This window comes from Drosophila innubila (assembly GCF_004354385.1).
Source record: "Drosophila innubila isolate TH190305 chromosome 2R unlocalized genomic scaffold, UK_Dinn_1.0 1_C_2R, whole genome shotgun sequence".
In the NCBI taxonomy this organism is placed as follows: Eukaryota; Metazoa; Arthropoda; class Insecta; order Diptera; family Drosophilidae; genus Drosophila; species Drosophila innubila.
This window is the reverse complement of record NW_022995374.1, coordinates 7,004,233-7,023,400: the sequence shown is the minus strand read 5'-3', so window position 1 is coordinate 7,023,400 and position 19,168 is coordinate 7,004,233. Positions and strand designations below refer to the sequence as shown.

The 19,168-nt window shown below is 43.8% G+C and overlaps 5 protein-coding genes across 7 annotated transcripts; 3 read left to right on the top strand and 2 right to left on the bottom strand.

The window, feature by feature from the left end:
* Positions 1-347: 347 nt before the first annotated feature.
* LOC117783094 lies at positions 348-4,582 on the bottom strand. 3 transcript variants are annotated; one of them, XM_034620282.1, is made up of 7 exons: positions 4,096-4,582; positions 3,767-4,020; positions 2,909-3,709; positions 2,683-2,846; positions 1,522-2,520; positions 1,093-1,430; positions 348-991 (listed from the first exon to the last, which is right to left on the bottom strand). In XM_034620282.1, exons 1-7 carry the CDS (start codon positions 4,230-4,232, stop codon positions 661-663), a joined length of 3,024 nt encoding a protein of 1,007 aa, XP_034476173.1. In that variant the 5' UTR covers positions 4,233-4,582; the 3' UTR covers positions 348-660. The 3 variants fall into 3 exon arrangements, with proteins under 3 accessions (XP_034476173.1, XP_034476172.1, XP_034476174.1); XM_034620281.1 differs by having other exon boundaries at positions 348-1,027; positions 4,096-4,580; XM_034620283.1 differs by having other exon boundaries at positions 348-1,027; positions 1,522-2,028; positions 4,096-4,577.
* A 227-nt stretch (positions 4,583-4,809) lies between these two features.
* Positions 4,810-5,820, top strand: LOC117783096 (methylosome subunit pICln). The gene is made up of 2 exons (XM_034620285.1): positions 4,810-4,990; positions 5,064-5,820. Exons 1-2 carry the CDS (start codon positions 4,872-4,874, stop codon positions 5,647-5,649), a joined length of 705 nt encoding a protein of 234 aa, XP_034476176.1. The 5' UTR covers positions 4,810-4,871; the 3' UTR covers positions 5,650-5,820.
* Positions 5,698-6,390, bottom strand: LOC117783097. Its single transcript, XM_034620287.1, has 2 exons — positions 5,959-6,390; positions 5,698-5,899 (listed from the first exon to the last, which is right to left on the bottom strand). The coding sequence occupies exons 1-2, from the start codon at positions 6,340-6,342 to the stop codon at positions 5,822-5,824; spliced, it is 462 nt and encodes a 153-aa protein (XP_034476178.1). The 5' UTR covers positions 6,343-6,390; the 3' UTR covers positions 5,698-5,821.
* A 419-nt stretch (positions 6,391-6,809) lies between these two features.
* LOC117783188 (E3 ubiquitin-protein ligase Smurf1) lies at positions 6,810-19,143 on the top strand. The gene is made up of 8 exons (XM_034620456.1): positions 6,810-7,611; positions 7,982-8,468; positions 8,535-8,573; positions 15,290-15,526; positions 15,591-18,024; positions 18,090-18,289; positions 18,353-18,516; positions 18,633-19,143. The coding sequence occupies exons 2-8, from the start codon at positions 8,414-8,416 to the stop codon at positions 18,915-18,917; spliced, it is 3,414 nt and encodes a 1,137-aa protein (XP_034476347.1). The 5' UTR covers positions 6,810-7,611; positions 7,982-8,413; the 3' UTR covers positions 18,918-19,143.
* LOC117783190 (NADH dehydrogenase [ubiquinone] flavoprotein 1, mitochondrial) lies at positions 10,313-12,836 on the top strand. The gene has a single exon (XM_034620457.1). It carries the CDS (start codon positions 10,409-10,411, stop codon positions 12,590-12,592), a length of 2,184 nt encoding a protein of 727 aa, XP_034476348.1. The 5' UTR covers positions 10,313-10,408; the 3' UTR covers positions 12,593-12,836.
* Positions 19,144-19,168: the final 25 nt, after the last annotated feature.

Genomic DNA, 19,168 nt, shown 5'->3' with positions numbered 1-19,168 from the left:
AATAAAGGTGGCTAAGATTGTATTTCATAATTAAAATTCAAAAATACAAAATTATATAAAAAAATAAATAAGAAATTTCAAGTTCATAATTTTAAATTTAGAGAAAATGGCAAAAATAATAAAATACTATGTGAAACCAAAATTAAAATATCCAAGCTGTGCGTAAAGTCTATATTTGGCTTTAAAATGGAAAAATAAAGTGCTTGAAAGGTATTAAGCGAATTATGTCGCTATCAAGTAGATGACACACCAGCAACGAAAATTGATAATTATTGACATTCTAAGTCGAGTGTTCTGGTTTTGGTTTGAAGTGTGGGATTTGGAATATTAAAAATCACTTGAACGTTATGATTAATAAAATATTTTTATTAAATGTAAATGTGTTATAATATGTAAGGTTTTGTGCAATATTATTTGAATATTTATGTGGCATGCATTTAAAATGTTAATTCTTAGACTACTATAAGAGTTTTGTGGAAAACGCGTGCAATTACAAAGCGAAAACGTAATTCCTACAACTAAATAAACGAACTTTTCTGACAGCTCGTTTTGTTTTCGAAAACAATTTCACGGAAGCAATATGTTTGAGATAAGAGATATTTTTTAAAACCGTACAACGGTTTTAACGTTCAAAGGTGCAAAATCTGTCAATGCTTAAGACTAAAGTGCGGTTTCTCCCGGATACTCCTCATGAGAAGTAATCAGTAACTTTTTAGTACGCAAATGCTCATCCGCATCCGCATCTCCGCTTGAAATGTTCTCCTTATTGTCCGAATCATCCGGCACAAGGGCTGATTTTCGAGGTGTGTCAGCTGACCGTTTGCGGCCACTGTTGAAGCTGCCCAAGGGCGAGGCGACTGCTGGTTCATTGCCATCCAAGCAGTATAGCAAACTGGGACTCAGCTCGGACTCATCAAAGTCCTCAATGTCCTGTGTTGTGTTGGCGCCACCAAAGTCATCAGAGCGACTGGCAAATGACAAATCCGCCGGACTGGCAGTCAAAACACTGCGTGTTAGCAAATACTCCCTAAGGAGTATCATTATTTGTCGTTGTAGTTAAAATATATACAGTCATCAAGAGGACAAACTCACTTAAAATCGCTTGTGAGGGCATTGTGCGGTTTCCCCTCCATTGAGGGCTCCGTTTCCAGATCCGTGCTGTTGCTGTTACTGCTGCTGCTGGAGCACTGCCTGGAGGAGATTATGGTGCCGTTAATATACTGACGTCTCAATATATCCGCATAGCCGCCCAGCGAAGTGGCATCCTCGCTGTGTAGAGCCGGTGGCTCCAGTTGCTTGCTGACCATCATCTCGTCCTGGTCCGGCTGTTCGGTTTGCTCGGCAAAACAGAGATTTGTCTGCTTGTCGCCATTGCCCAATGCTGTGAGCATCATAACGGGTTTGCGGGAACGCGGGGTCATAATGGATTCCTGCAAGAATTGCCGGGATTAGTTGATGTTATAATATGCCATGCAAACCATAAGATGGGACATGCCAAGCAACTAATCATGCTCCACTTACCTGCATTGCCTTGGGCATGCGTTGTGTGGATTTGGTTATGGGAGACATCGATCGACGACCCATCCGAAGTGATGGGGTACTCGTTATCAGATCCAGATTACGATAAACGCTGCTCTGCAGCAGCTGCTGATGATGATAGGCTGCATCCACGGTCATGCCTATGCCTATGCCACTGGGCAGCTCATTGGACAAGGTGTCATCATCGATCGCATCCAAATCGCTGTCATCCATATCCTCCAGCAATGGAGCATCTGCTGTCTGCGAGGGGCATCCAGTCTGCTTGGCATCATCACTACCACTGGGACGCCGCTTAAGTGTCGCCGATACACTGCGCACCAAGCGCTTTGTCGTCTCCGGCGTGCTGAAGGGAAAGCGCAGATTGCCCATGCTGACGCCCTTCATCAGCTTACGGGTCAGGGACTTGCCCATGCCGCTGTTTGTTGTCGCCGACACTTCCACAATCGGCGTGAGTGCAGCATCCTCGTCGCCGTCGTCATCGTCATGAATCTGTGGTCGTAGACTACACAGATTAGGCTCAGATTTGTAGCGTGAGGATTGCTGTACAGGTGTACAGGGATTCGAGTATTCCTCGATCTCCTGCAGACGCCGATCATCCCAGGCCACAGTCTTCTTCTCAGCCACACTGATCAGCTGCTGTGCCGCTGCCGAGATGACCTTCAGCGGCGTCACACAGCACGTGTCGATCTCGTCCAGCTCAGGCACAACAGATGGCACAGTGGACAACTCATGTGACTGCTGGCGACTGACGGGAGCTGAATGGCTGCTTGAAGCACAGCTACTACTATCCGATGATGAATCTTGAGCGATCTTGAGCGATGTGGATGAAATGGATTTCTGAAGCGTGTGCAGTGGGTTAGTGCCGCATGTTGAGGTTGTTATGTGGCTGATTAACGATGAAGGAGCCAGAGGCATCGCCGGCGTGGGACTTTGGAACAGCACGCGCATTTTGGGCGCCTTGGCATGCGATAGATTAGGCGTCTGCTCAAGGACAAAAACATGCGGTTAGTTTACAAACATAAACGACTAGCTAAATGTATCCTTGCAGACATATTATAATTATCTTATACATTGTGCGTATCTTTAATTAAAGATACATCTGCAATGGTATAGGAAGTGCAGAATAACCCAATGATAACCCACCTCTGGTCCACCCATAACTTGCAAAGCAGGCGCCCGTTTGGGCGTACGCGACATGAGGCTCTTGTGAAATATATGCTTTTTAATGGAGTCTCCCAAGGATTTGGCACTCCGAGTCGCCTCATTGTTCTTTAGTCGATTCATAACTACCAGCTGCAACGGCGTACCTGAATGTTGATGATAAAATGGGTTAAGTTTATAGACAAGTAAGTAAATCTGACATCCATACCCTGTCCGTTTTGTTTGTTAAACTGTTTGATAAGTCGCCGTTTCTTGGATGATTCCGGTAGACTTTGTATATGGGCGTACAGCTGGGCGAGTTCAGTATCCGTGTTGTTGGTATTGGTGGCCGCTGCGGTGGCAGCTCGATCTACAAAAGTGTACACCGTGTTGACCGTTGAGATGTCCGAGATGGATTCGTCGAGCGTTTGCTCCGGCGACATTGTTTTCTTGCGTTTGCGTTCAAGAAAGTACGCCCGGATATCGGTTGCCAGCTTGGCGGGCACGGCAAATATGTCCATATTGCGAGTAATCATATAGGCAATAATGCTGGACATGCGCTTGGCCGTGTAATGGAGCACCTCCGGCGGCAGATTGCGCGGACAGATGAGATGTGGTGTAAATATCGTCGCCAGATTGGCAGCTGTCATCTTGTTGCTCTGCTCATGCAAGGATACGGAGTGCAGCATTTCTATGATGTGCTGCAGCAGTTCGCGGTGCTCCTCGGACAGCAACAGGAGCAGCAACTGCACCGAGTTCAACAAATGCTGCTGACGTTCCATCGAGGCTTGAGTCCTTTCGTTCAGATCCTGGCACAACGGCGCAATTTGCAGATGCGCCGGATAGTGAGCATCCGTGAGCAAAGGCTCCGGCAGTTCGGCCAAAAAGCTCTTGAAAACTGTCGCACAATCGTGCGCTGAGAATCCCGTCTGCTCCAGCTCCAGTGGCTTGTCCTGTTGTATATGCAAACGCAATTCGTTCTGTCGCGAAACGGCGCCTGTTTTACGAAAGAGTCCTTCCTGGGTGAGATCTATGAGAAATGCCATTGTTAATCTGAATTATGTGTAGTGTATGCCACTTGACTCACTCTTCTCCAGCATAAGGAACTCCTTGAGCTCCAAGAGATGCATTTGAAAGCCAGCATCGATTTGCTGCTGCAAACACTCTGTTGGACTGTTGCCCACCGATTTGTTGCCTGCTCCTCCTGCGGCACATCCTGTGACAGTTGCAACGCTTGCAGCATTGCCAACGTGACCCAATCTATGCTTCTTGGACAGACGATTCCATTTCTTGAGTTTGCCTTTGTCCTCGTAGACAATCTCGTGGCAGGGTAAATCGAATCTACAATTGTTACAACAGTTAACACACACACACACACTCACAAACACATACGAAATCTGATCTCCATTCACTTACTCATCGGTGTTCAATTCAAGCTCAAATGAGAGGTGCATGCGCACGAGAGATTTGTATTTCTCATAGTTGCAGGTGCGCATGCGCGTCGCCAGTTCGAGGTCGTTAAATTCATTGATATTCACGTATTCCATGTCCATTGTTGGATATGATGAGACGTTCTCGCCCAATCGAATGTATGTACATATATATAAGTATGGGTGTGTGTGTGTACGTTAGCAGCTGCAGCAGCAAAAACAATAAAAACAACAAAGAAAACGAATCGGAAAGGAAATAGCGCACAGGATAACGACAATTGCTAGCGTATGGTCACGCGACAAACCATGCACTCCAATTGTTGTTCACATTTAATCACTACAACTAATTAACTATACACACTACTTAATATGTCCCATGCTCGCTGTTTAGCTGCGTAAATTAATTGTCGAGAAAAATGAAAGACGCTCTCTATCAACCGCTGTGAATTGAAATACCAGAGTTGCTACGCTCTGCCAAAACACAAAGCAGTGTAGGAAAACGTCAGAAATGATCGCATGCCAAGACATATCGAAAAAAATTTATTTTATTTCTTTTTAATTTTAATTAAAAGGCACTCTAAATTGGAAAAATACTGGACATATATACGTAAACATAGATTTCGTTCAATTATCGCATTTCATAAAATTTCTTTGTTACACTTTTTACACTTGACGTTGACCAACACCGCTTGAATTTACCGCTGCCAGACGGACTGCAAATTTGTTTATTGTGGTGTGTTTTTTGCACAATTTTCTATTAAAATGGTATTAATAATGCCCATTAGCCCACCTGAGCACGGTCTATTATATACCGCTAATAATATAAAGCTCAAACTCGGCGATAAGGTGGTAGGCCAAGGCACTGTATACATTTCACAAAAGTGAGTGCAAAAATTGTCGGCAAGTCTTGAAATAATTATACTACTGCAAATCTTTTTTTTGTTTTCTACGCAGCACGCTTTCTTGGCAGCCAGTAGATCTTCAAGAGGGCATTTCCATCGAATGGAAGCAAGTGAGTCTGCATGGCATTTCATCGAATCCCAGAAAGTGCATTTATTTCATGCTCGACCGAAAAGTGGAGTGGGAAGGCGTTTACATGGGACGCAGTCTTGAAATTAATGGTCAGAACGGTGGTGGGGATGAGATACAGCGAAATGCAAATAATGTTGCTAATAACGAAGTTGATGAGGGCAACGGCAGTGATGAACCCGACGATGATGAAGAGGACGATGATAACTTTGAGGATGCAGTCGACCAGCAACTGGACGATGTCACCGAGTGTTGGCTCTTGCCCGACGATATACACACCGTGGATACAATGTACAATGCTATGACCACTTGCCAGGCATTGCACCCTGACTCGGCGGACAGCAACTCCGAGGATAGTGATCCAATGGAGGATGCTGGAGGCATGGCCTTTGATGACCAGGACATGGTAGAGGACGCACTCACACTTGGCCGGAATGGCGGAGAAGTCGGTGGCATGCAGAATCTAAGCCTGGACGATGATGATGAACGCTTTGAGGATGCGGACGAATAAGGCTGCTACAACGTGAACTAACTACTCCAAATAACCATTACATCCATATACATACATACGTATTTATATTTGAATCTTTTATACAAATTGTAAGTCTAAAGTGTACGAATTGTGAACATATTTGATTAGCTTTTGGAATACTATATACTAAACGCTGTAAGCGCTCAAATATTTAAGCGTTTTCTTTTTTTGCCTGTTGGATCAGCTTCAGCTCCTCTTCAAGCGCCTCTTCGCTAACGGGAGCCGCTAACTGAAAGTTGTGACAATATAGTATTTATTTACGTGTCCTTTAATGCATCGCAATCTTACCGCCTCGGCCACATCCAACATGATCGCTGCCTGTTGATATCCATCGCTTTTTGACGGCACCTTATCATAGTTCCAGTATGTAAACTCCTGAAAGGTGCCTGTGAGTCGCAGTTGTCGTTCTGCCAGGTGTGGGTCAGTTTCCTGCAGTACTACACCTTTGTACCCCTTGGGCAATGACTCCCGCTTCCCAAGCAGTGGATAGCCTCTGAGTGCGTTTGTCAACACGCCGTTGCCATATTCGGGATTTTCACGCGTATAATTGTTGAAATATTTATCTACATTCGTGCATTCGCCGTCACCAACGATTTTGGCTGGTAAATAATGCAGCTGCATTGGTCTTTTATTATCCACTTGCTTAACATCAAAATCCAAAGTAATTGACATTATGATCAGATAAAATTAAAATAATTACCGATGAAAACAACAGAGCACAAACAAACAGCGCCAAAATGTTTAGTGCAGTGCAACATTAAATTATCGGTATCTGGCAGCAGTGTAGAAAAATGCGTTCACCAGCACTGTTTTTTTTGGAAAAATTTTTAAAATTTTTGACTATTTTTTTTTAGAATATTCTTGATTTTTCTATAACATTTTTTTTTAAAATTAAATTTTCTAACTTCTCTTCCCTAGGGCTGACAAGCTTCAAAACTTTTTTAAAATGTTAACCTTAATTTTGTCTAATTTCTAAATTTTAATTTTTATCAAATTGATTTATTTTTTATTGAGTTTTTGCGTTTTTAAATTTGCAATTATTATCAGTGATGGGCGACAATATCGACAAAATACGTTCCATCGCCAAAATGTTTAGTGCTGTGCAACACGGTATCTGCGGCAGCGTTCACCAGCACTGTGTTTCGGGAACCAACAATAAAAATGGCGTTTCTCGTCGAACAAGAACTGATTTCTGCGCGATATTAGCATTAGTTAGTAATAAACAAAATTGAAGCGTGGGCAATGCAACATAAATGACGTTAAATAATGTAGTTTAACTAACTGTAATCGAATCAATTGTTGCTAAATCGAACGGTTCGCGCAGCTAACGTGCTTTATCCGTATTCAGTCGTCGTCGTCGTTGTTCATAGTTTCATTCGCTCTCTCGTCGCCTCTCCGTAAGTATAAAACGAGAGCAGTGCGTAAAAAAACGAAAGAATATATTTGTTGCAAATGTTGATGCTGTCGACTACGTAGTGTATTGTTCATAATTCTATATGTGTAAACATGCATACAATGTGTAGAAATATGCAAATTTTATAATAACTAACAAGTGTGTGGTGCGGCCCAGCCTTTATTTTATTGCAAATTCTGAGGCACAGACACACACACAACACAAACCACAAACACCGACACAATCAAAATAGTATGCACCCATACAAAGGCAGGAAACAAATTAAAGTTAATTAAGCAACTGCTGCTACTATACATATGTATGTACATAATTTAATACAATTTATGAAATAATAAAAGTTAGTACTCGGTAAATTGCCAACGCGCTGCTGCCTGCAACGTGCGTCGTCGTGACCAGTGTTTATGTGTGCCTGCATGTGTGTATGCGTGTGTGTGTGTGACATGTGCGTGTGAAATTGTTTTAAGGAAACAACAACAGCAGCAGTAACAACAACTGCAGCAACAACAACAGAGGCAAAACAATTTCGGGTGAGTTGTGTGCTACCTGCCAAAGCTGTTTTATTTTTCATTTCATTTGTTCCTCTTTCGTTCCGTATCTCGTATGTTCGTTTGTTCGCCGGCAGTTTGCACGCCCTGACACACACACACACACACACATGCATGCAGACAGACAGACGCACATACAAATGTCCTAATACTTACGCACTCCATTCATTTTTAAGAGCTCGGAGAACCACCTACACAGATACAGATACAGATACATGTGCTTATCTTAAACGAACGAGCGAGCGAGCGAGCGAACGTTTTAGTTATCAAAATGTGTGTGTTAATAAAGCAATTCGTATAAATTCAATTATAAAACTCGTAAATAATCAGTTTTGTCGATTTTCTATTGCAGTGTGCATTTGCAGCGCCAGCGTTAACCAACAACCAAACAATCCATGAATTATAAATATTTCTCTGTACAAACAATGACACACAACTGCAGCAGCAGCAACAACAACAACAACAACAGCAACAACAGTAACGGCAAAACTCAAGGCTACAACCACAACAACAACAACAACTGCAGCACCTGCGACCGAAACAACAAGAACTGAGATACATTTCATACTATTTGGTTTCTTTCTGTTGTATCTTTACCTCCTTCCTTCACCTGTTTATTTATGCTGCCAGCAAACAATTATAACTACACACATATTTAACTTAATGCCCAAAAATGAACAACACAATTGTCCGACTGACCAATTGCTTTATAAATCAATAACAATAGTTCAACTATACTTTTTGAAAACTATATAAAAACAACCAAAATTAAAAGTCTGAAATTATGAATAAATTGGATTATCCACGTCGCAATGGTACACACAAAGTTCGAGTAACGCGTAAGTTCTAATTGATTCACTTAATTGTGAATAATTCTTACTAATTTATTATTCTTCAATTTGCAGTATTGTGTGCAAGAAACTTGGCGCGCAAGGATTTATTTCGTAAGTATTTATTAATTGTTTAATTTGGAGCAAAATACATGTAGACACTTTGAATTTTTCTCATTTCTTATGTAAACAAATGTTTAATTGCATATTTATTGCCCGAACATCAACCATTTGCTGGATTTACTTTTGCCAGCTTTTGGGCGGTTTTTCGAGTGTTTTTCTTTGTATACCAAAATTCAGCATTTCCTTTTGTCTACTTTCATTTTTGAACCGATCCCCGCTCTTGGCCAACGTTTTAACGGTTGCCAACCGTCGAGTTGTTGTTATTATTTTTTGTTTACACATAACAAAAAATGATTATTACTAATTTGCTTTCCATGTAGCTGCATCTCTTTCGCACACTTACACAGACACGCACATTAGCATCTGTGTATTATTATTATTATTATATTTTCTATTTTTCTCATTCATTTTTTACGCATCGTTGCACTTAAATCACGCGGCCAACCGTCGACGGTGTCCGCATTGCCTAATGCCGTCTTTAATGATATACTATGTGTGTCTGAAACTATATACAGTTAGTCTAGCAATTGCTTTGACAAATATAAAAATGCACATGTTTTATTTTGTAGAAATAACATTTATTTTAAAGTTGCTTATGGTTTTTAGAACACTTTTAAATACATATATAATGATATTCATTTTTAAAGCTAAAAAACAAACATGTGTATGTTTTGCTTTGTCAAAATAATAACTGGACTAACTGTTTACATTTATATAGATTGTTAGATATAGGTTTCATTCCGAAATACGCGTCAGACAGGTGTTCGTGAGGGTGTCCAAAGAAGGAGTTGCTATCGATGTCGTCGTTTTCTATGTCCAATGAAATGGCGTATTAATGTTAATGTTTAATTAACAACGGCATGCCAAGTAGCAATCGACAGACAAACTGACTCACTCACTGAACGACTGACTGAGTGACCGATTCTTTATGTACTTGCCCCCATCTATCCTATAGTACAGATCCAAATCGACGCACTTGGCTTAGATTTGTCACGGCTCAATTTTTTATATGCCCATGCAAATAAGTTGAAGGCAAAAAGTTGTTAGCTAGACGTTTATCGGTTCGCTGATTAGATTTGTTCTACGAGTACGACTACGAGTATATATATAAGTATATTTTGCGAGCACAAAAACTATGAAAAATCGTTGGGAACAACCGCAACTACTAAATGGGTACAAATGTATTTTTTTTTCTGGGTCTTACGAACGGGACTTTGGGGCGCTATCGATAGGCGTTTAACTCAATTTGTCGACTGATATAAATAGATATTATGGGCGAGGGATTTATGGAGTTTGAAGAATAACATACATATGTTATGACTAAGTTTCCGGACGTTTTCATAAATCACAGGAGCGTCTAAATAAATGATGCTTGAACCGAGTCGAAGTTGCTAGAACTTGACAGCCAAATAATAATAATATTAAATAAAAATAATATGCCAACAAAGAGGCTAAACTTAAGAGCAATCAAGTCTAAAAATAGCTAAAAATTAATTATGTTATCCACATCATACTCCTTATCGTCTTTTGTGTATTTTTCTCCAGTCGAATTTCAATTTATATAAATCAGGGTAAATTATAAACGAAGCGAAATTGCCATTTTGTGAGATTTAAAAGAAGTTTTTATTTGTATTCACATTTACAGTAATTTTCAAAATGCTTAAAGCTATCTCATTTAAAAATATGAACAGAGTCTAGAATATCATATGTTTTTATTAGTTTTTAAACAAGAAAATCACAGTCAACATTGCTATTGTTGTCACAGCTGAAAGGTGAAAGGAATAAAAAACAATTTCAACTGCAAAGTGTATATTAAAAGTAGAACAATGAATACTTTGTTGTTGCGTCATCAGCTGTCGCTCAATTATAGAAAATCCTTTGCGTTTCCATGTCTGCAATGTGCGCTGGGAAATGCATTGAAATCGCGAGGAAATGACAAATCCATTGACAAGGAGCAGGAGTTAATTGAGATGCGCAGAAAGATCAATGAGCTTAGAACATTTACACTCGCTTCGGCATTATTGGGATACTCGAGTGAGACTAAAGTGGAGCAGAGTACTCGGAAATGGTCAAGACTAAGGAACGTAGCGGGTATAATGCAGGTTATGACCATGTCCACCAAGGACGGAAGTAAAATTGTAGATGATGAAAGCAATTCAGACACATGCAAGTCGAAAGAGTCGTCGGAGAAACCGAAGACAAACTTTTGCTCAGAAAAGATACCTTCGCTACATTCCATGTCCAAGCCGGAAGCAACTGTGCTGAGAAAAGAGCGAATGCTGGCATTGATTAAGAAGAAGCAAAGTGAAATGATAACCAAGGAACCCGAAAGGACGAAAGAGATTGTTAAATACAAGGAGTACACCAAATTTCCAGTGCGTGCTGAAAGAAATCCAACAAAATTCCCCTTAAACGAGAGATTACTTGAAACCAAAGATAGCGAATTGGCTGAAGTACTTGAGGAAGCCAAGAGGAAAGCTGCCAAGACGAAGACTCTCAGGGAACCCAACGATTTTGCAGCCAGGGATTGTGGTAAAACCGATAAGAAGTCAGTGACAACTGGGGATAAATATGATAATCTTAAAAAACCTTCGGGTTCAAGATCTTTTTCGACATCCGGACCGCCACCGACTGCCGCCAAGGATCTTCCACCCGGCACACCGCCACCGCAAACGAAGACCACTTTTGGCCCCTTGGCAGATGCGGATAGGATATTCACAAATCTCTATGGACGCCACGATTGGCGACTGAAGGAGGCGATGAAGCGTGGCGATTGGTACAAAACCCGGGAGATTGTGGAGAAGGGTTCACCGTGGATCATCAATGAGATCAAAACGTCCGGGCTGCGTGGTCGCGGTGGTGCAGGATTCCCAAGTGGCTTGAAGTGGTCGTTTATGAACAAACCACCCGATGGTCGCCCCAAGTTTCTGCTGGTGAATGCAGACGAGGGTGAGCCGGGCACCTGCAAGGATCGCGAGATAATTCGCCATGATCCGCACAAGCTGATTGAGGGTTGTCTCATTGCCGGATGCGCGATGGGGGCCAACACCGGCTACATCTATATTCGTGGCGAGTTCTTCAACGAGGCCTGCAATCTGCAGTACGCCATCCTGGAGGCCTACAAGGCGGGCTATCTGGGCAAGAATGCCTGTGGCTCCGGCTACGAGTTCGATCTCTACGTGCAGCGCGGCGCCGGAGCATATGTGTGCGGGGAGGAGACGTCACTCATTGAGTCCCTGGAGGGCAAGGCGGGCAAGCCACGGAATAAGCCACCTTTTCCGGCGGACATCGGCGCCTTTGGCTGCCCCTCGACGGTTACCAATGTGGAGACGGTGGCTGTGGCGCCCACAATCTGCAGACGCGGCGGCAAATGGTTCGCCAGCTTTGGACGCACCCGCAACTCGGGCACAAAGTTGTTCAACATATCGGGGCACGTGAATCATCCCTGCACCTTCGAGGAGGAGATGTCCATGTCCACGCGTGAACTGATTGAGCGGCATGCGGGCGGAGTTTGTGGGGGATGGGATAATCTGCTGGCCATTATACCCGGTGGTTCCTCCACACCTTGCATACCGCAAAAGGTGGCTGAGACATCCATCCACGACTATGATGGACTGATGGCTGTGCAATCCTCGCTGGGCACCGGCGCCATGATTGTGATGAGCAAGAATACGGACATTATCAAGGCAATCGCACGTCTCTCCGAGTTCTACAAGCACGAGAGCTGCGGCCAGTGCACTCCATGTCGCGAGGGCCTCCACTGGGTGAACCTCATCATGCAGAGATTCGTCACTGGCCGCGCCCAACCCGCCGAGATCGACATGCTCTGGGAGATAACCAAGCAGATTGAGGGGCACACCATTTGTGCCCTGGGAGATGGCGCCGCCTGGCCACCGCAGGGACTCATCCGCCATTTTCGACCCCTCATCGAGCAGCGCATGCGAGATCGCGAAGCGTGCGACAAGGCTGAAGCGGAAGCCAAGGCTAATCAGACCAAAAAGGCCCCATAAATATCAAGTGTAAAACATAATTTGCAGTAAAATAAAAATACAGTGGGGCAAATACGATTTATGTGCCTGCAATTCTTCATGCAACAACGACTTCCGTTGCCAGTTGCCAGTTTCAGTGCCAGTTAACACCAAGTGAAAGTGCCGGGTAATTTTGAATTGTTGCACGTAGTGCTAAGGCCACAAATGGGGTGAACGACGACATGTGGCAAGTCGATTGAAAGTGAAGTTAAAAGCGTTGAAATGTTACCCCTTTTAAGTGGTAATGCATTTAAATTTTGCCCATTCCTGATAGAGATGGTGGTGGGGTGTGTTTTAAAAAATACCATTCGGTTATTGAAAATTTAAATTGAAATTAAAAACTAGTGATGTAAATCGAAATAAAAAATCGCCACAAATACGTATCGAGCTGTCGATATATCGGAAAATAGTATATCGAGTTTTCTCAACAATTTTTTTTAAATTCTGAAACGCAATTGTAATCAACAAAAATTTTTATTAAAAATCTTATTTTTCTTGTATTGTTTTTATACCTTATTCAAACTTTGACAATATTGTATTTTATTTTTAACGGTCGATTTAATCCACTCGATAGATCGTCAATAAAATCATCGAGTTTGAGTACTCGATAATCGCTTTCGCGGAAATCGAGTTGCCGATATCTCGATATATTTTTACATCACTATTAGAAACCAATTTTAATGTGCAATGACTATAAGAAAACTCAAAGAGAAAAATTTTATTTGATTTAAAATGCATCTTATAATAATTGACTATTATTTTAGAACATATATTTAAGCTCTGTTAAGAAATGAGTAATGTAAGAGTATACGCTTGTCGACTATTCTTTTAGAGTATTCGCTTTTACTTTTTGCATTTGCTGTTTGGCTTTTGGGTTCTCTGGAGCATAAAATCAATCAACAGCTGCTGTTGTCGTCCACAGCTCAAATTACACACACTCAAGCACACACACACACACACACACACACACACACACACACACACTTGCATGCAGAAATACAGGTATATTTACAGGTAGAGATAGAAGTACAGGTAAAGTGCAAGCAGGAGAACGAATCCATAGCTTTAGGTAGTGATGTGGGAATGGCCTTGATGTCGATTTGAGTTATCTGAGTCAGCAGCTGTTAACATAAGCATAATCATGTCCAGATGCAGCGGGAGGAGAGATAGAGAGAGAGAGAGAGTATTAACATGCGTCGACTTGACCCAGTGGAATGACACTTGACCCAAGACACTTAGCCCCCCAGAAAAACAATTGTTTGAGTGTTGTTCAGATTTAATTGAAACTCATTTATAAACTAGATCAATTGACTGGATCATGATGTTGTTCCTATTCTCGTTCCATCTTCATTTGCCGTGGGGATTGAAAGGCGGCGTTCTGGGAAAGTTTGGAGGTATTCCTGATCGTCGATGACCACGTCGGTCGTCAAAGGGCGTGGCACTTGTCAATGTGGCACACAGTGCCAGGAGAACGAGAGCCAGCCAGGCGAAGAAGCTGCTGAAGCTTATGGCAACCATGACTGAAGCGGATTATGACTATTCCACAGTTGAAGGCGGCTTATATATGGATCAGTCTGTCAGTCAGTCAGTCATTCGGTGGCAGTCGGTGATTTCCCTTTCAGATAGAAGAAAGAGCGCGGGGGATCCACAATCAGTTGACAAACAAATGGCGTCATCGAGGTGAATTCGCTCTTAAAGATTAGGCATCGATTGTTGTTGTGATGACCTCGATTGTTGTTGTGATGACCTCGTTGTAGGTGCTTGTTGCTGTTGTTGTTGTTGTTGCTACGATTTGCTGTTGTGGTTGTTGCTGATCCAAGCAGTTTCTTAAATCGAAAGTCAAGCGATTCGGAAAACCAGGATGTGGATGTGGTTCATAGCAGCAGGTGGGCGTTGTCACCAGGAACAGGAGTAGGAGTAGAAGTAGGAGTAAGAACAACAGGCGCATCATGTCAATGAAACTGTTAGAAATTGTATATCATTAAGAATTAATCGAATTATTAATTAATATATAATTTTAAAAAAAAAGTCCTTAATCTAGATTTCTCAAAAATAAAAGAAACCAAAGCTTATTTAATTTTATTGATATTACTTAAAAACAAATAATATTTTTGCCGATAAAATTTGAATTCACGATCGCTTTACTGGCATAGAAGTTTTATTCAATTGTGATACGATTTCACCCAAATTTGATGGGGAATTTATAAAACAATATCATGAATAATTTCAAGAAACAACAAAAGTTTTTCATACTAAAACTGTTATTTTGTTGCACTTTATATTGTTTTACTTAATTAATATACTGATTTATTTAATATGCGCTTTAGTTACTAAATGTAAAACACTTGAAGGGTTTTTATACAACACACAATCTTATAATTATTTGAAATATATCGGCAAATATATCAAAGTTTTTCATCATAAAACTTGATAAATAAATTGCAATATTTATAGTTTCATAAACAAGTTCAACTAGTTATTACTTTTTGTTATATCTCGCTGCGAATTTGTTGTTGTTGAAAGTAGCTTGCAATGTAGACTAATTCTAGAACTATAGAAACTTTATTATCGGGCATTATTTGGATAATTTTAATACCATTTAAACCCCAATTGTTGACATGCAACTGCGATTACTCATATAATAAACTAATGGCATGTATTACGTTTGCATATTTGCAGGTTTACCCGATCCGTTTGCCAAGGTTCAGGTGGATGGCACCGGACAGGTGTACTCGACGGAGATAAGCAAATCCTCGCTGGATCCCAAATGGAATGCACACTACGATCTGTTTCTGGGACGTGGCGATTCGATAACCATAACGGTGTGGAATCAGCGCAAGATTCACAAAGGCAGCGGCTTTCTCGGCTGTGTGCGGATTCCCGCTCTGACCATACAAAGTCTCAAGGGTGCGGGATGTAAGTAAAAAGATACATATTAATTCCATATAAAATCCAAGTTTAACCCAATTTGAATTTACAGTTCAACGACTGGATTTGGGCAAACTGTCGCCAGACGACGATGAGTTGGTGCGCGGTCAGATCATAATCTCGCTGCTGCCCAAGGATGGACCCTGCAGCGGCAATCCGCTGGCGATAGTGGGTCCCAGCGGGGATGTGCGGGGTCCCTCGGAGGAGGACTCGACGGAGGACTGTCTGCCCGAGGGTTGGGAGGAGCGACGCACGGACAACGGGCGCATTTACTATGTGAATCATGCAACCAAATCAACGCAATGGGATCGACCCAGAGCGGGTACAAAGTCGCCGCAGCAACGACAACACAATGGCAACAACATTGACAGGCAACAGCAACAACAACAACAACCGGCGGGTCCAACACGATCAACGACTTGCACGAATCTGCTCAATGGCCATGGCAATCGCCAGGGATCGAGAGAGCCGCCAGACGAGCGACGCCACTCGACTGAAATACTCTCCAGTGTAGGCGTGGGCGTGTCTGGTGCCAAGGAGAACACAAATCCCAGCTCGGGCACCACGGGATCAAAGACAACAACGACGCCGGGCAAGAACTCCAAGCTGAGCTCCAGTCGGTCTGGCAATGCGGTGCTGGAACCTGCCAATCCCAACCACAGCAGCAGCAACAACAGCAGCAGCAGCAACAACAGCAGCAGCAACAACACAGCAGCAACTGCAACAGCAGCAACAAATACAGCCGCAACAACAACAACAACGGCGACTGGTCGCCTGCACAGCAACAACAGCAACAGCAACAATGACAATCATCTGAAAACGCCAAAGCATCAAACATCCTCGTCAATGAATGGACACGTGTCTGGCGAGGCGACACCTGCTTCTCCCACTGGACAGCAACAGAACTATGTGAATGGCAATCCCCAGGCACAAAGTGGCCAAGAGGCGCAGCCGCAGCAGCCCAACAATGGCTGGTCAATGGAAGATGGCAACACAACAGCAATGGGAACGGGAACGGGAACAACAACGCCGGCAACAACACCGCCCAGACAAAGTCCAACAACAGCAACAGTGACAACACCAACGACGCCAATCTCGCCCACAACGAACAGTGGGAGCAATGGCAATGGCAATGGCAATGGCAATGGGAACAGCAACAGCAATGGACACGTGCACAGTCCCAATGCCAATAGTCAGCCAGTGGGCAGCAGATCGGAGCGAGCCAGCGCAACCGCTGGCACAACTGGAGCACCAACGACAGCAACGGCCACGCAGCGTTCCCAGCGTCGCAGCTCGCGTCAGGCTGTGGAGGAGGTGGCGTCGTCGCGTCGTCGTTCTTCGCGTGGCACACGCAACGCTGCTGGCGGTGGTGGTGGCAGTGGAGCACTGCGTTATGCGTCCGCCGCATTGGCAGCGGCTAATCAGGCGGCGCGTCCGTTTCTGGATCTGCCTCCGGGCTATGAGATGCGCACCACGCAACAGGGTCAGGTGTATTTCTATCACATACCCACGGGCGTGTCCACATGGCATGATCCCCGCATACCACGAGACTTTGACACGCAGCATCTGACGCTTGATGCGATTGGACCGCTGCCCAGTGGATGGGAGCAGCGCAGGACGGCCTCGGGGCGTGTCTACTTTGTGGATCACAACAATCGCACCACACAGTTCACAGATCCGCGTCTCAGCGGCACCATACTGCAAATAATACGACGTGGCGGAAGTGTGCCTCCAGCGACACCAAATACAGCGGCAGGAGCAGCAGTCACAGCTGCTCCAACATCAGCAGCAGCAACTCCAGCATCGGCAGCAGCAACAGCATCTCCACCTGCAACAGCAGCTCCGCCTGCAACAGCTGCTCCGCCTGCCACGCCCCATTCGGGCGGCACAACGTCAACGGCGACAACGCCACATCGGCACATTGTGGTGCCGGATCTGCCGCAGGGACTGCTCGAGGGTGCGGATCTGTTGCCAAAGTATCGACGGGATCTGGTTGGCAAGATGCGGGCGCTGCGCTCGGAGCTGCAGACGATGCAGCCGCAGTCCGGCCACTGCCGGCTGGAGGTGTCCCGCAGCGAGATATTCGAGGAGAGCTACAGACTGATTATGAAGATGCGTGCCAAGGACATGCGCAAGCGGCTCATGGTCAAGTTCAAGGGCGAGGAGGGTCTGGATTACGGTGGTGTGGCACGGGAATGGCTCCATCTGCTCTCCCGTGAGATGCTCAATCCGCAGTACGGACTCTTTCAATACAGTCGCGATGATCACTATACGCTGCAAATAAATCCCGACTCTGGTGTCAATCCTGATCACTTGTCCTATTTCCATTTCGTGGGACGCACTCTGGGCATTGCTGTGTTCCATGGCCACTGTCTCGATGGGGGATTCACCACACCCTTCTACAAGCAACTGCTGAACAAGCCCATCACACTGGGCGACATTGAGGGCGTGGATCCCGAGCTGCATCGCAGCCTCACTTGGATGCTGTAAGTGACTCATAATCATTATCCAGGATTATCTTTCTTAACCCTAATCCCTGTTTATCTTACAGAGAGAGCAACATCAGCGGCATCATCGAGTCAACATTCAGCGTGGAGAACAACAGCTTTGGAGCTTTGGTGGTGCATGAACTGAAGCCCGGTGGTGCATCGATTCCCGTCACCGAGGAGAACAAGCGGGAATATGTGAAGCTCTATGTCAACTATCGATTCATGCGGGGCATAGAGCAGCAGTTCCTGGCACTGCAAAAGGGTCAGTAGTGCTGCAATTCAACTGTCGAATATCAATTCCTTACATTTCTCGTATTCTTGACAGGCTTTTGCGAACTGATTCCCAGTCATCTGCTGCGACCCTTTGATGAGCGCGAATTGAAATTGGTCATTGGCGGCATCTCCAGCATAGATGTCAATGATTGGCGCAACAATACGAGACTGAAGCACTGCACCAACGAAACGACACAAGTCCTCTGGTTCTGGCAGGTCAGTTGAACTCTGAATAAATGGTGTATAAGGAACAATTGAGTGACCTGACCAACTGCTATTTATAATACATTTCTGTTTACAACTCTTAATGCATTATCCTATCCAATTTCCAGGTGGTGGAGTCGTACAGCTCTGAGATGCGAGCGCGTCTGTTGCAATTTGTGACGGGATCGTCGCGTGTGCCGCTGCAGGGATTCCGTGCACTGCAGGGATCGACGGGAGCGGTTGGTCCACGCCTCTTTACCATACACCTCACAGCGGATGTGCCGACACAAAATCTGCCCAAGGCTCACACCTGTTTTAATCGCATCGACTTGCCACCCTACGAAAACTATCAGCTGCTCTGTGACAAGCTGACCCAGGCCGTGGAGGAGACCTGTGGATTTGCTGTGGAGTAGTTACAACGCACACACTGATGCATACACCCCCGCATTCTTACATATATATACACACACACACACATTATATCATATATATAGACAAAAGCGATTTGAAATCAAAATTATAATGGCCTGGGCCTTTGAACCATTTGCATTGGAATTTGTCTGTTGAAATATGCTCGGCAATGCTGTTTATTCTTTTGCTGCGCCTTTTGCAGTTAAATTAAAATTTAAATTAAACAAATGTAATGATAGTACACACAGACTTA

Coding starts and splice junctions, on each gene's coding strand:
- LOC117783097 (XM_034620287.1), bottom strand. CDS start 6,342: ATGTCAATTACTTTGGATTTTGATGTTAAGCAAGTGGATAATAAAAGA. Junction 5,900..5,958: donor TGTTGGATGTGGCCGAGGCG/GTAAGATTGCGA, acceptor CACAACTTTCAG/TTAGCGGCTCCCGTTAGCGA.
- LOC117783188 (XM_034620456.1), top strand. CDS start 8,414: ATGAATAAATTGGATTATCCACGTCGCAATGGTACACACAAAGTTCGA. Junction 15,527..15,590: donor AAGTCTCAAGGGTGCGGGAT/GTAAGTAAAAAG, acceptor TTGAATTTACAG/TTCAACGACTGGATTTGGGC. Junction 18,517..18,632: donor AAGTCCTCTGGTTCTGGCAG/GTCAGTTGAACT, acceptor TCCAATTTCCAG/GTGGTGGAGTCGTACAGCTC.
- LOC117783190 (XM_034620457.1), top strand. CDS start 10,409: ATGAATACTTTGTTGTTGCGTCATCAGCTGTCGCTCAATTATAGAAAA.
- LOC117783096 (XM_034620285.1), top strand. CDS start 4,872: ATGGTATTAATAATGCCCATTAGCCCACCTGAGCACGGTCTATTATAT. Junction 4,991..5,063: donor ACTGTATACATTTCACAAAA/GTGAGTGCAAAA, acceptor TTTTCTACGCAG/CACGCTTTCTTGGCAGCCAG.
- LOC117783094 (XM_034620281.1), bottom strand. CDS start 4,232: ATGGACATGGAATACGTGAATATCAATGAATTTAACGACCTCGAACTG. Junction 4,021..4,095: donor CTTGAATTGAACACCGATGA/GTAAGTGAATGG, acceptor TAACAATTGTAG/ATTCGATTTACCCTGCCACG. Junction 1,028..1,092: donor GCCCTCACAAGCGATTTTAA/GTGAGTTTGTCC, acceptor GATACTCCTTAG/GGAGTATTTGCTAACACGCA.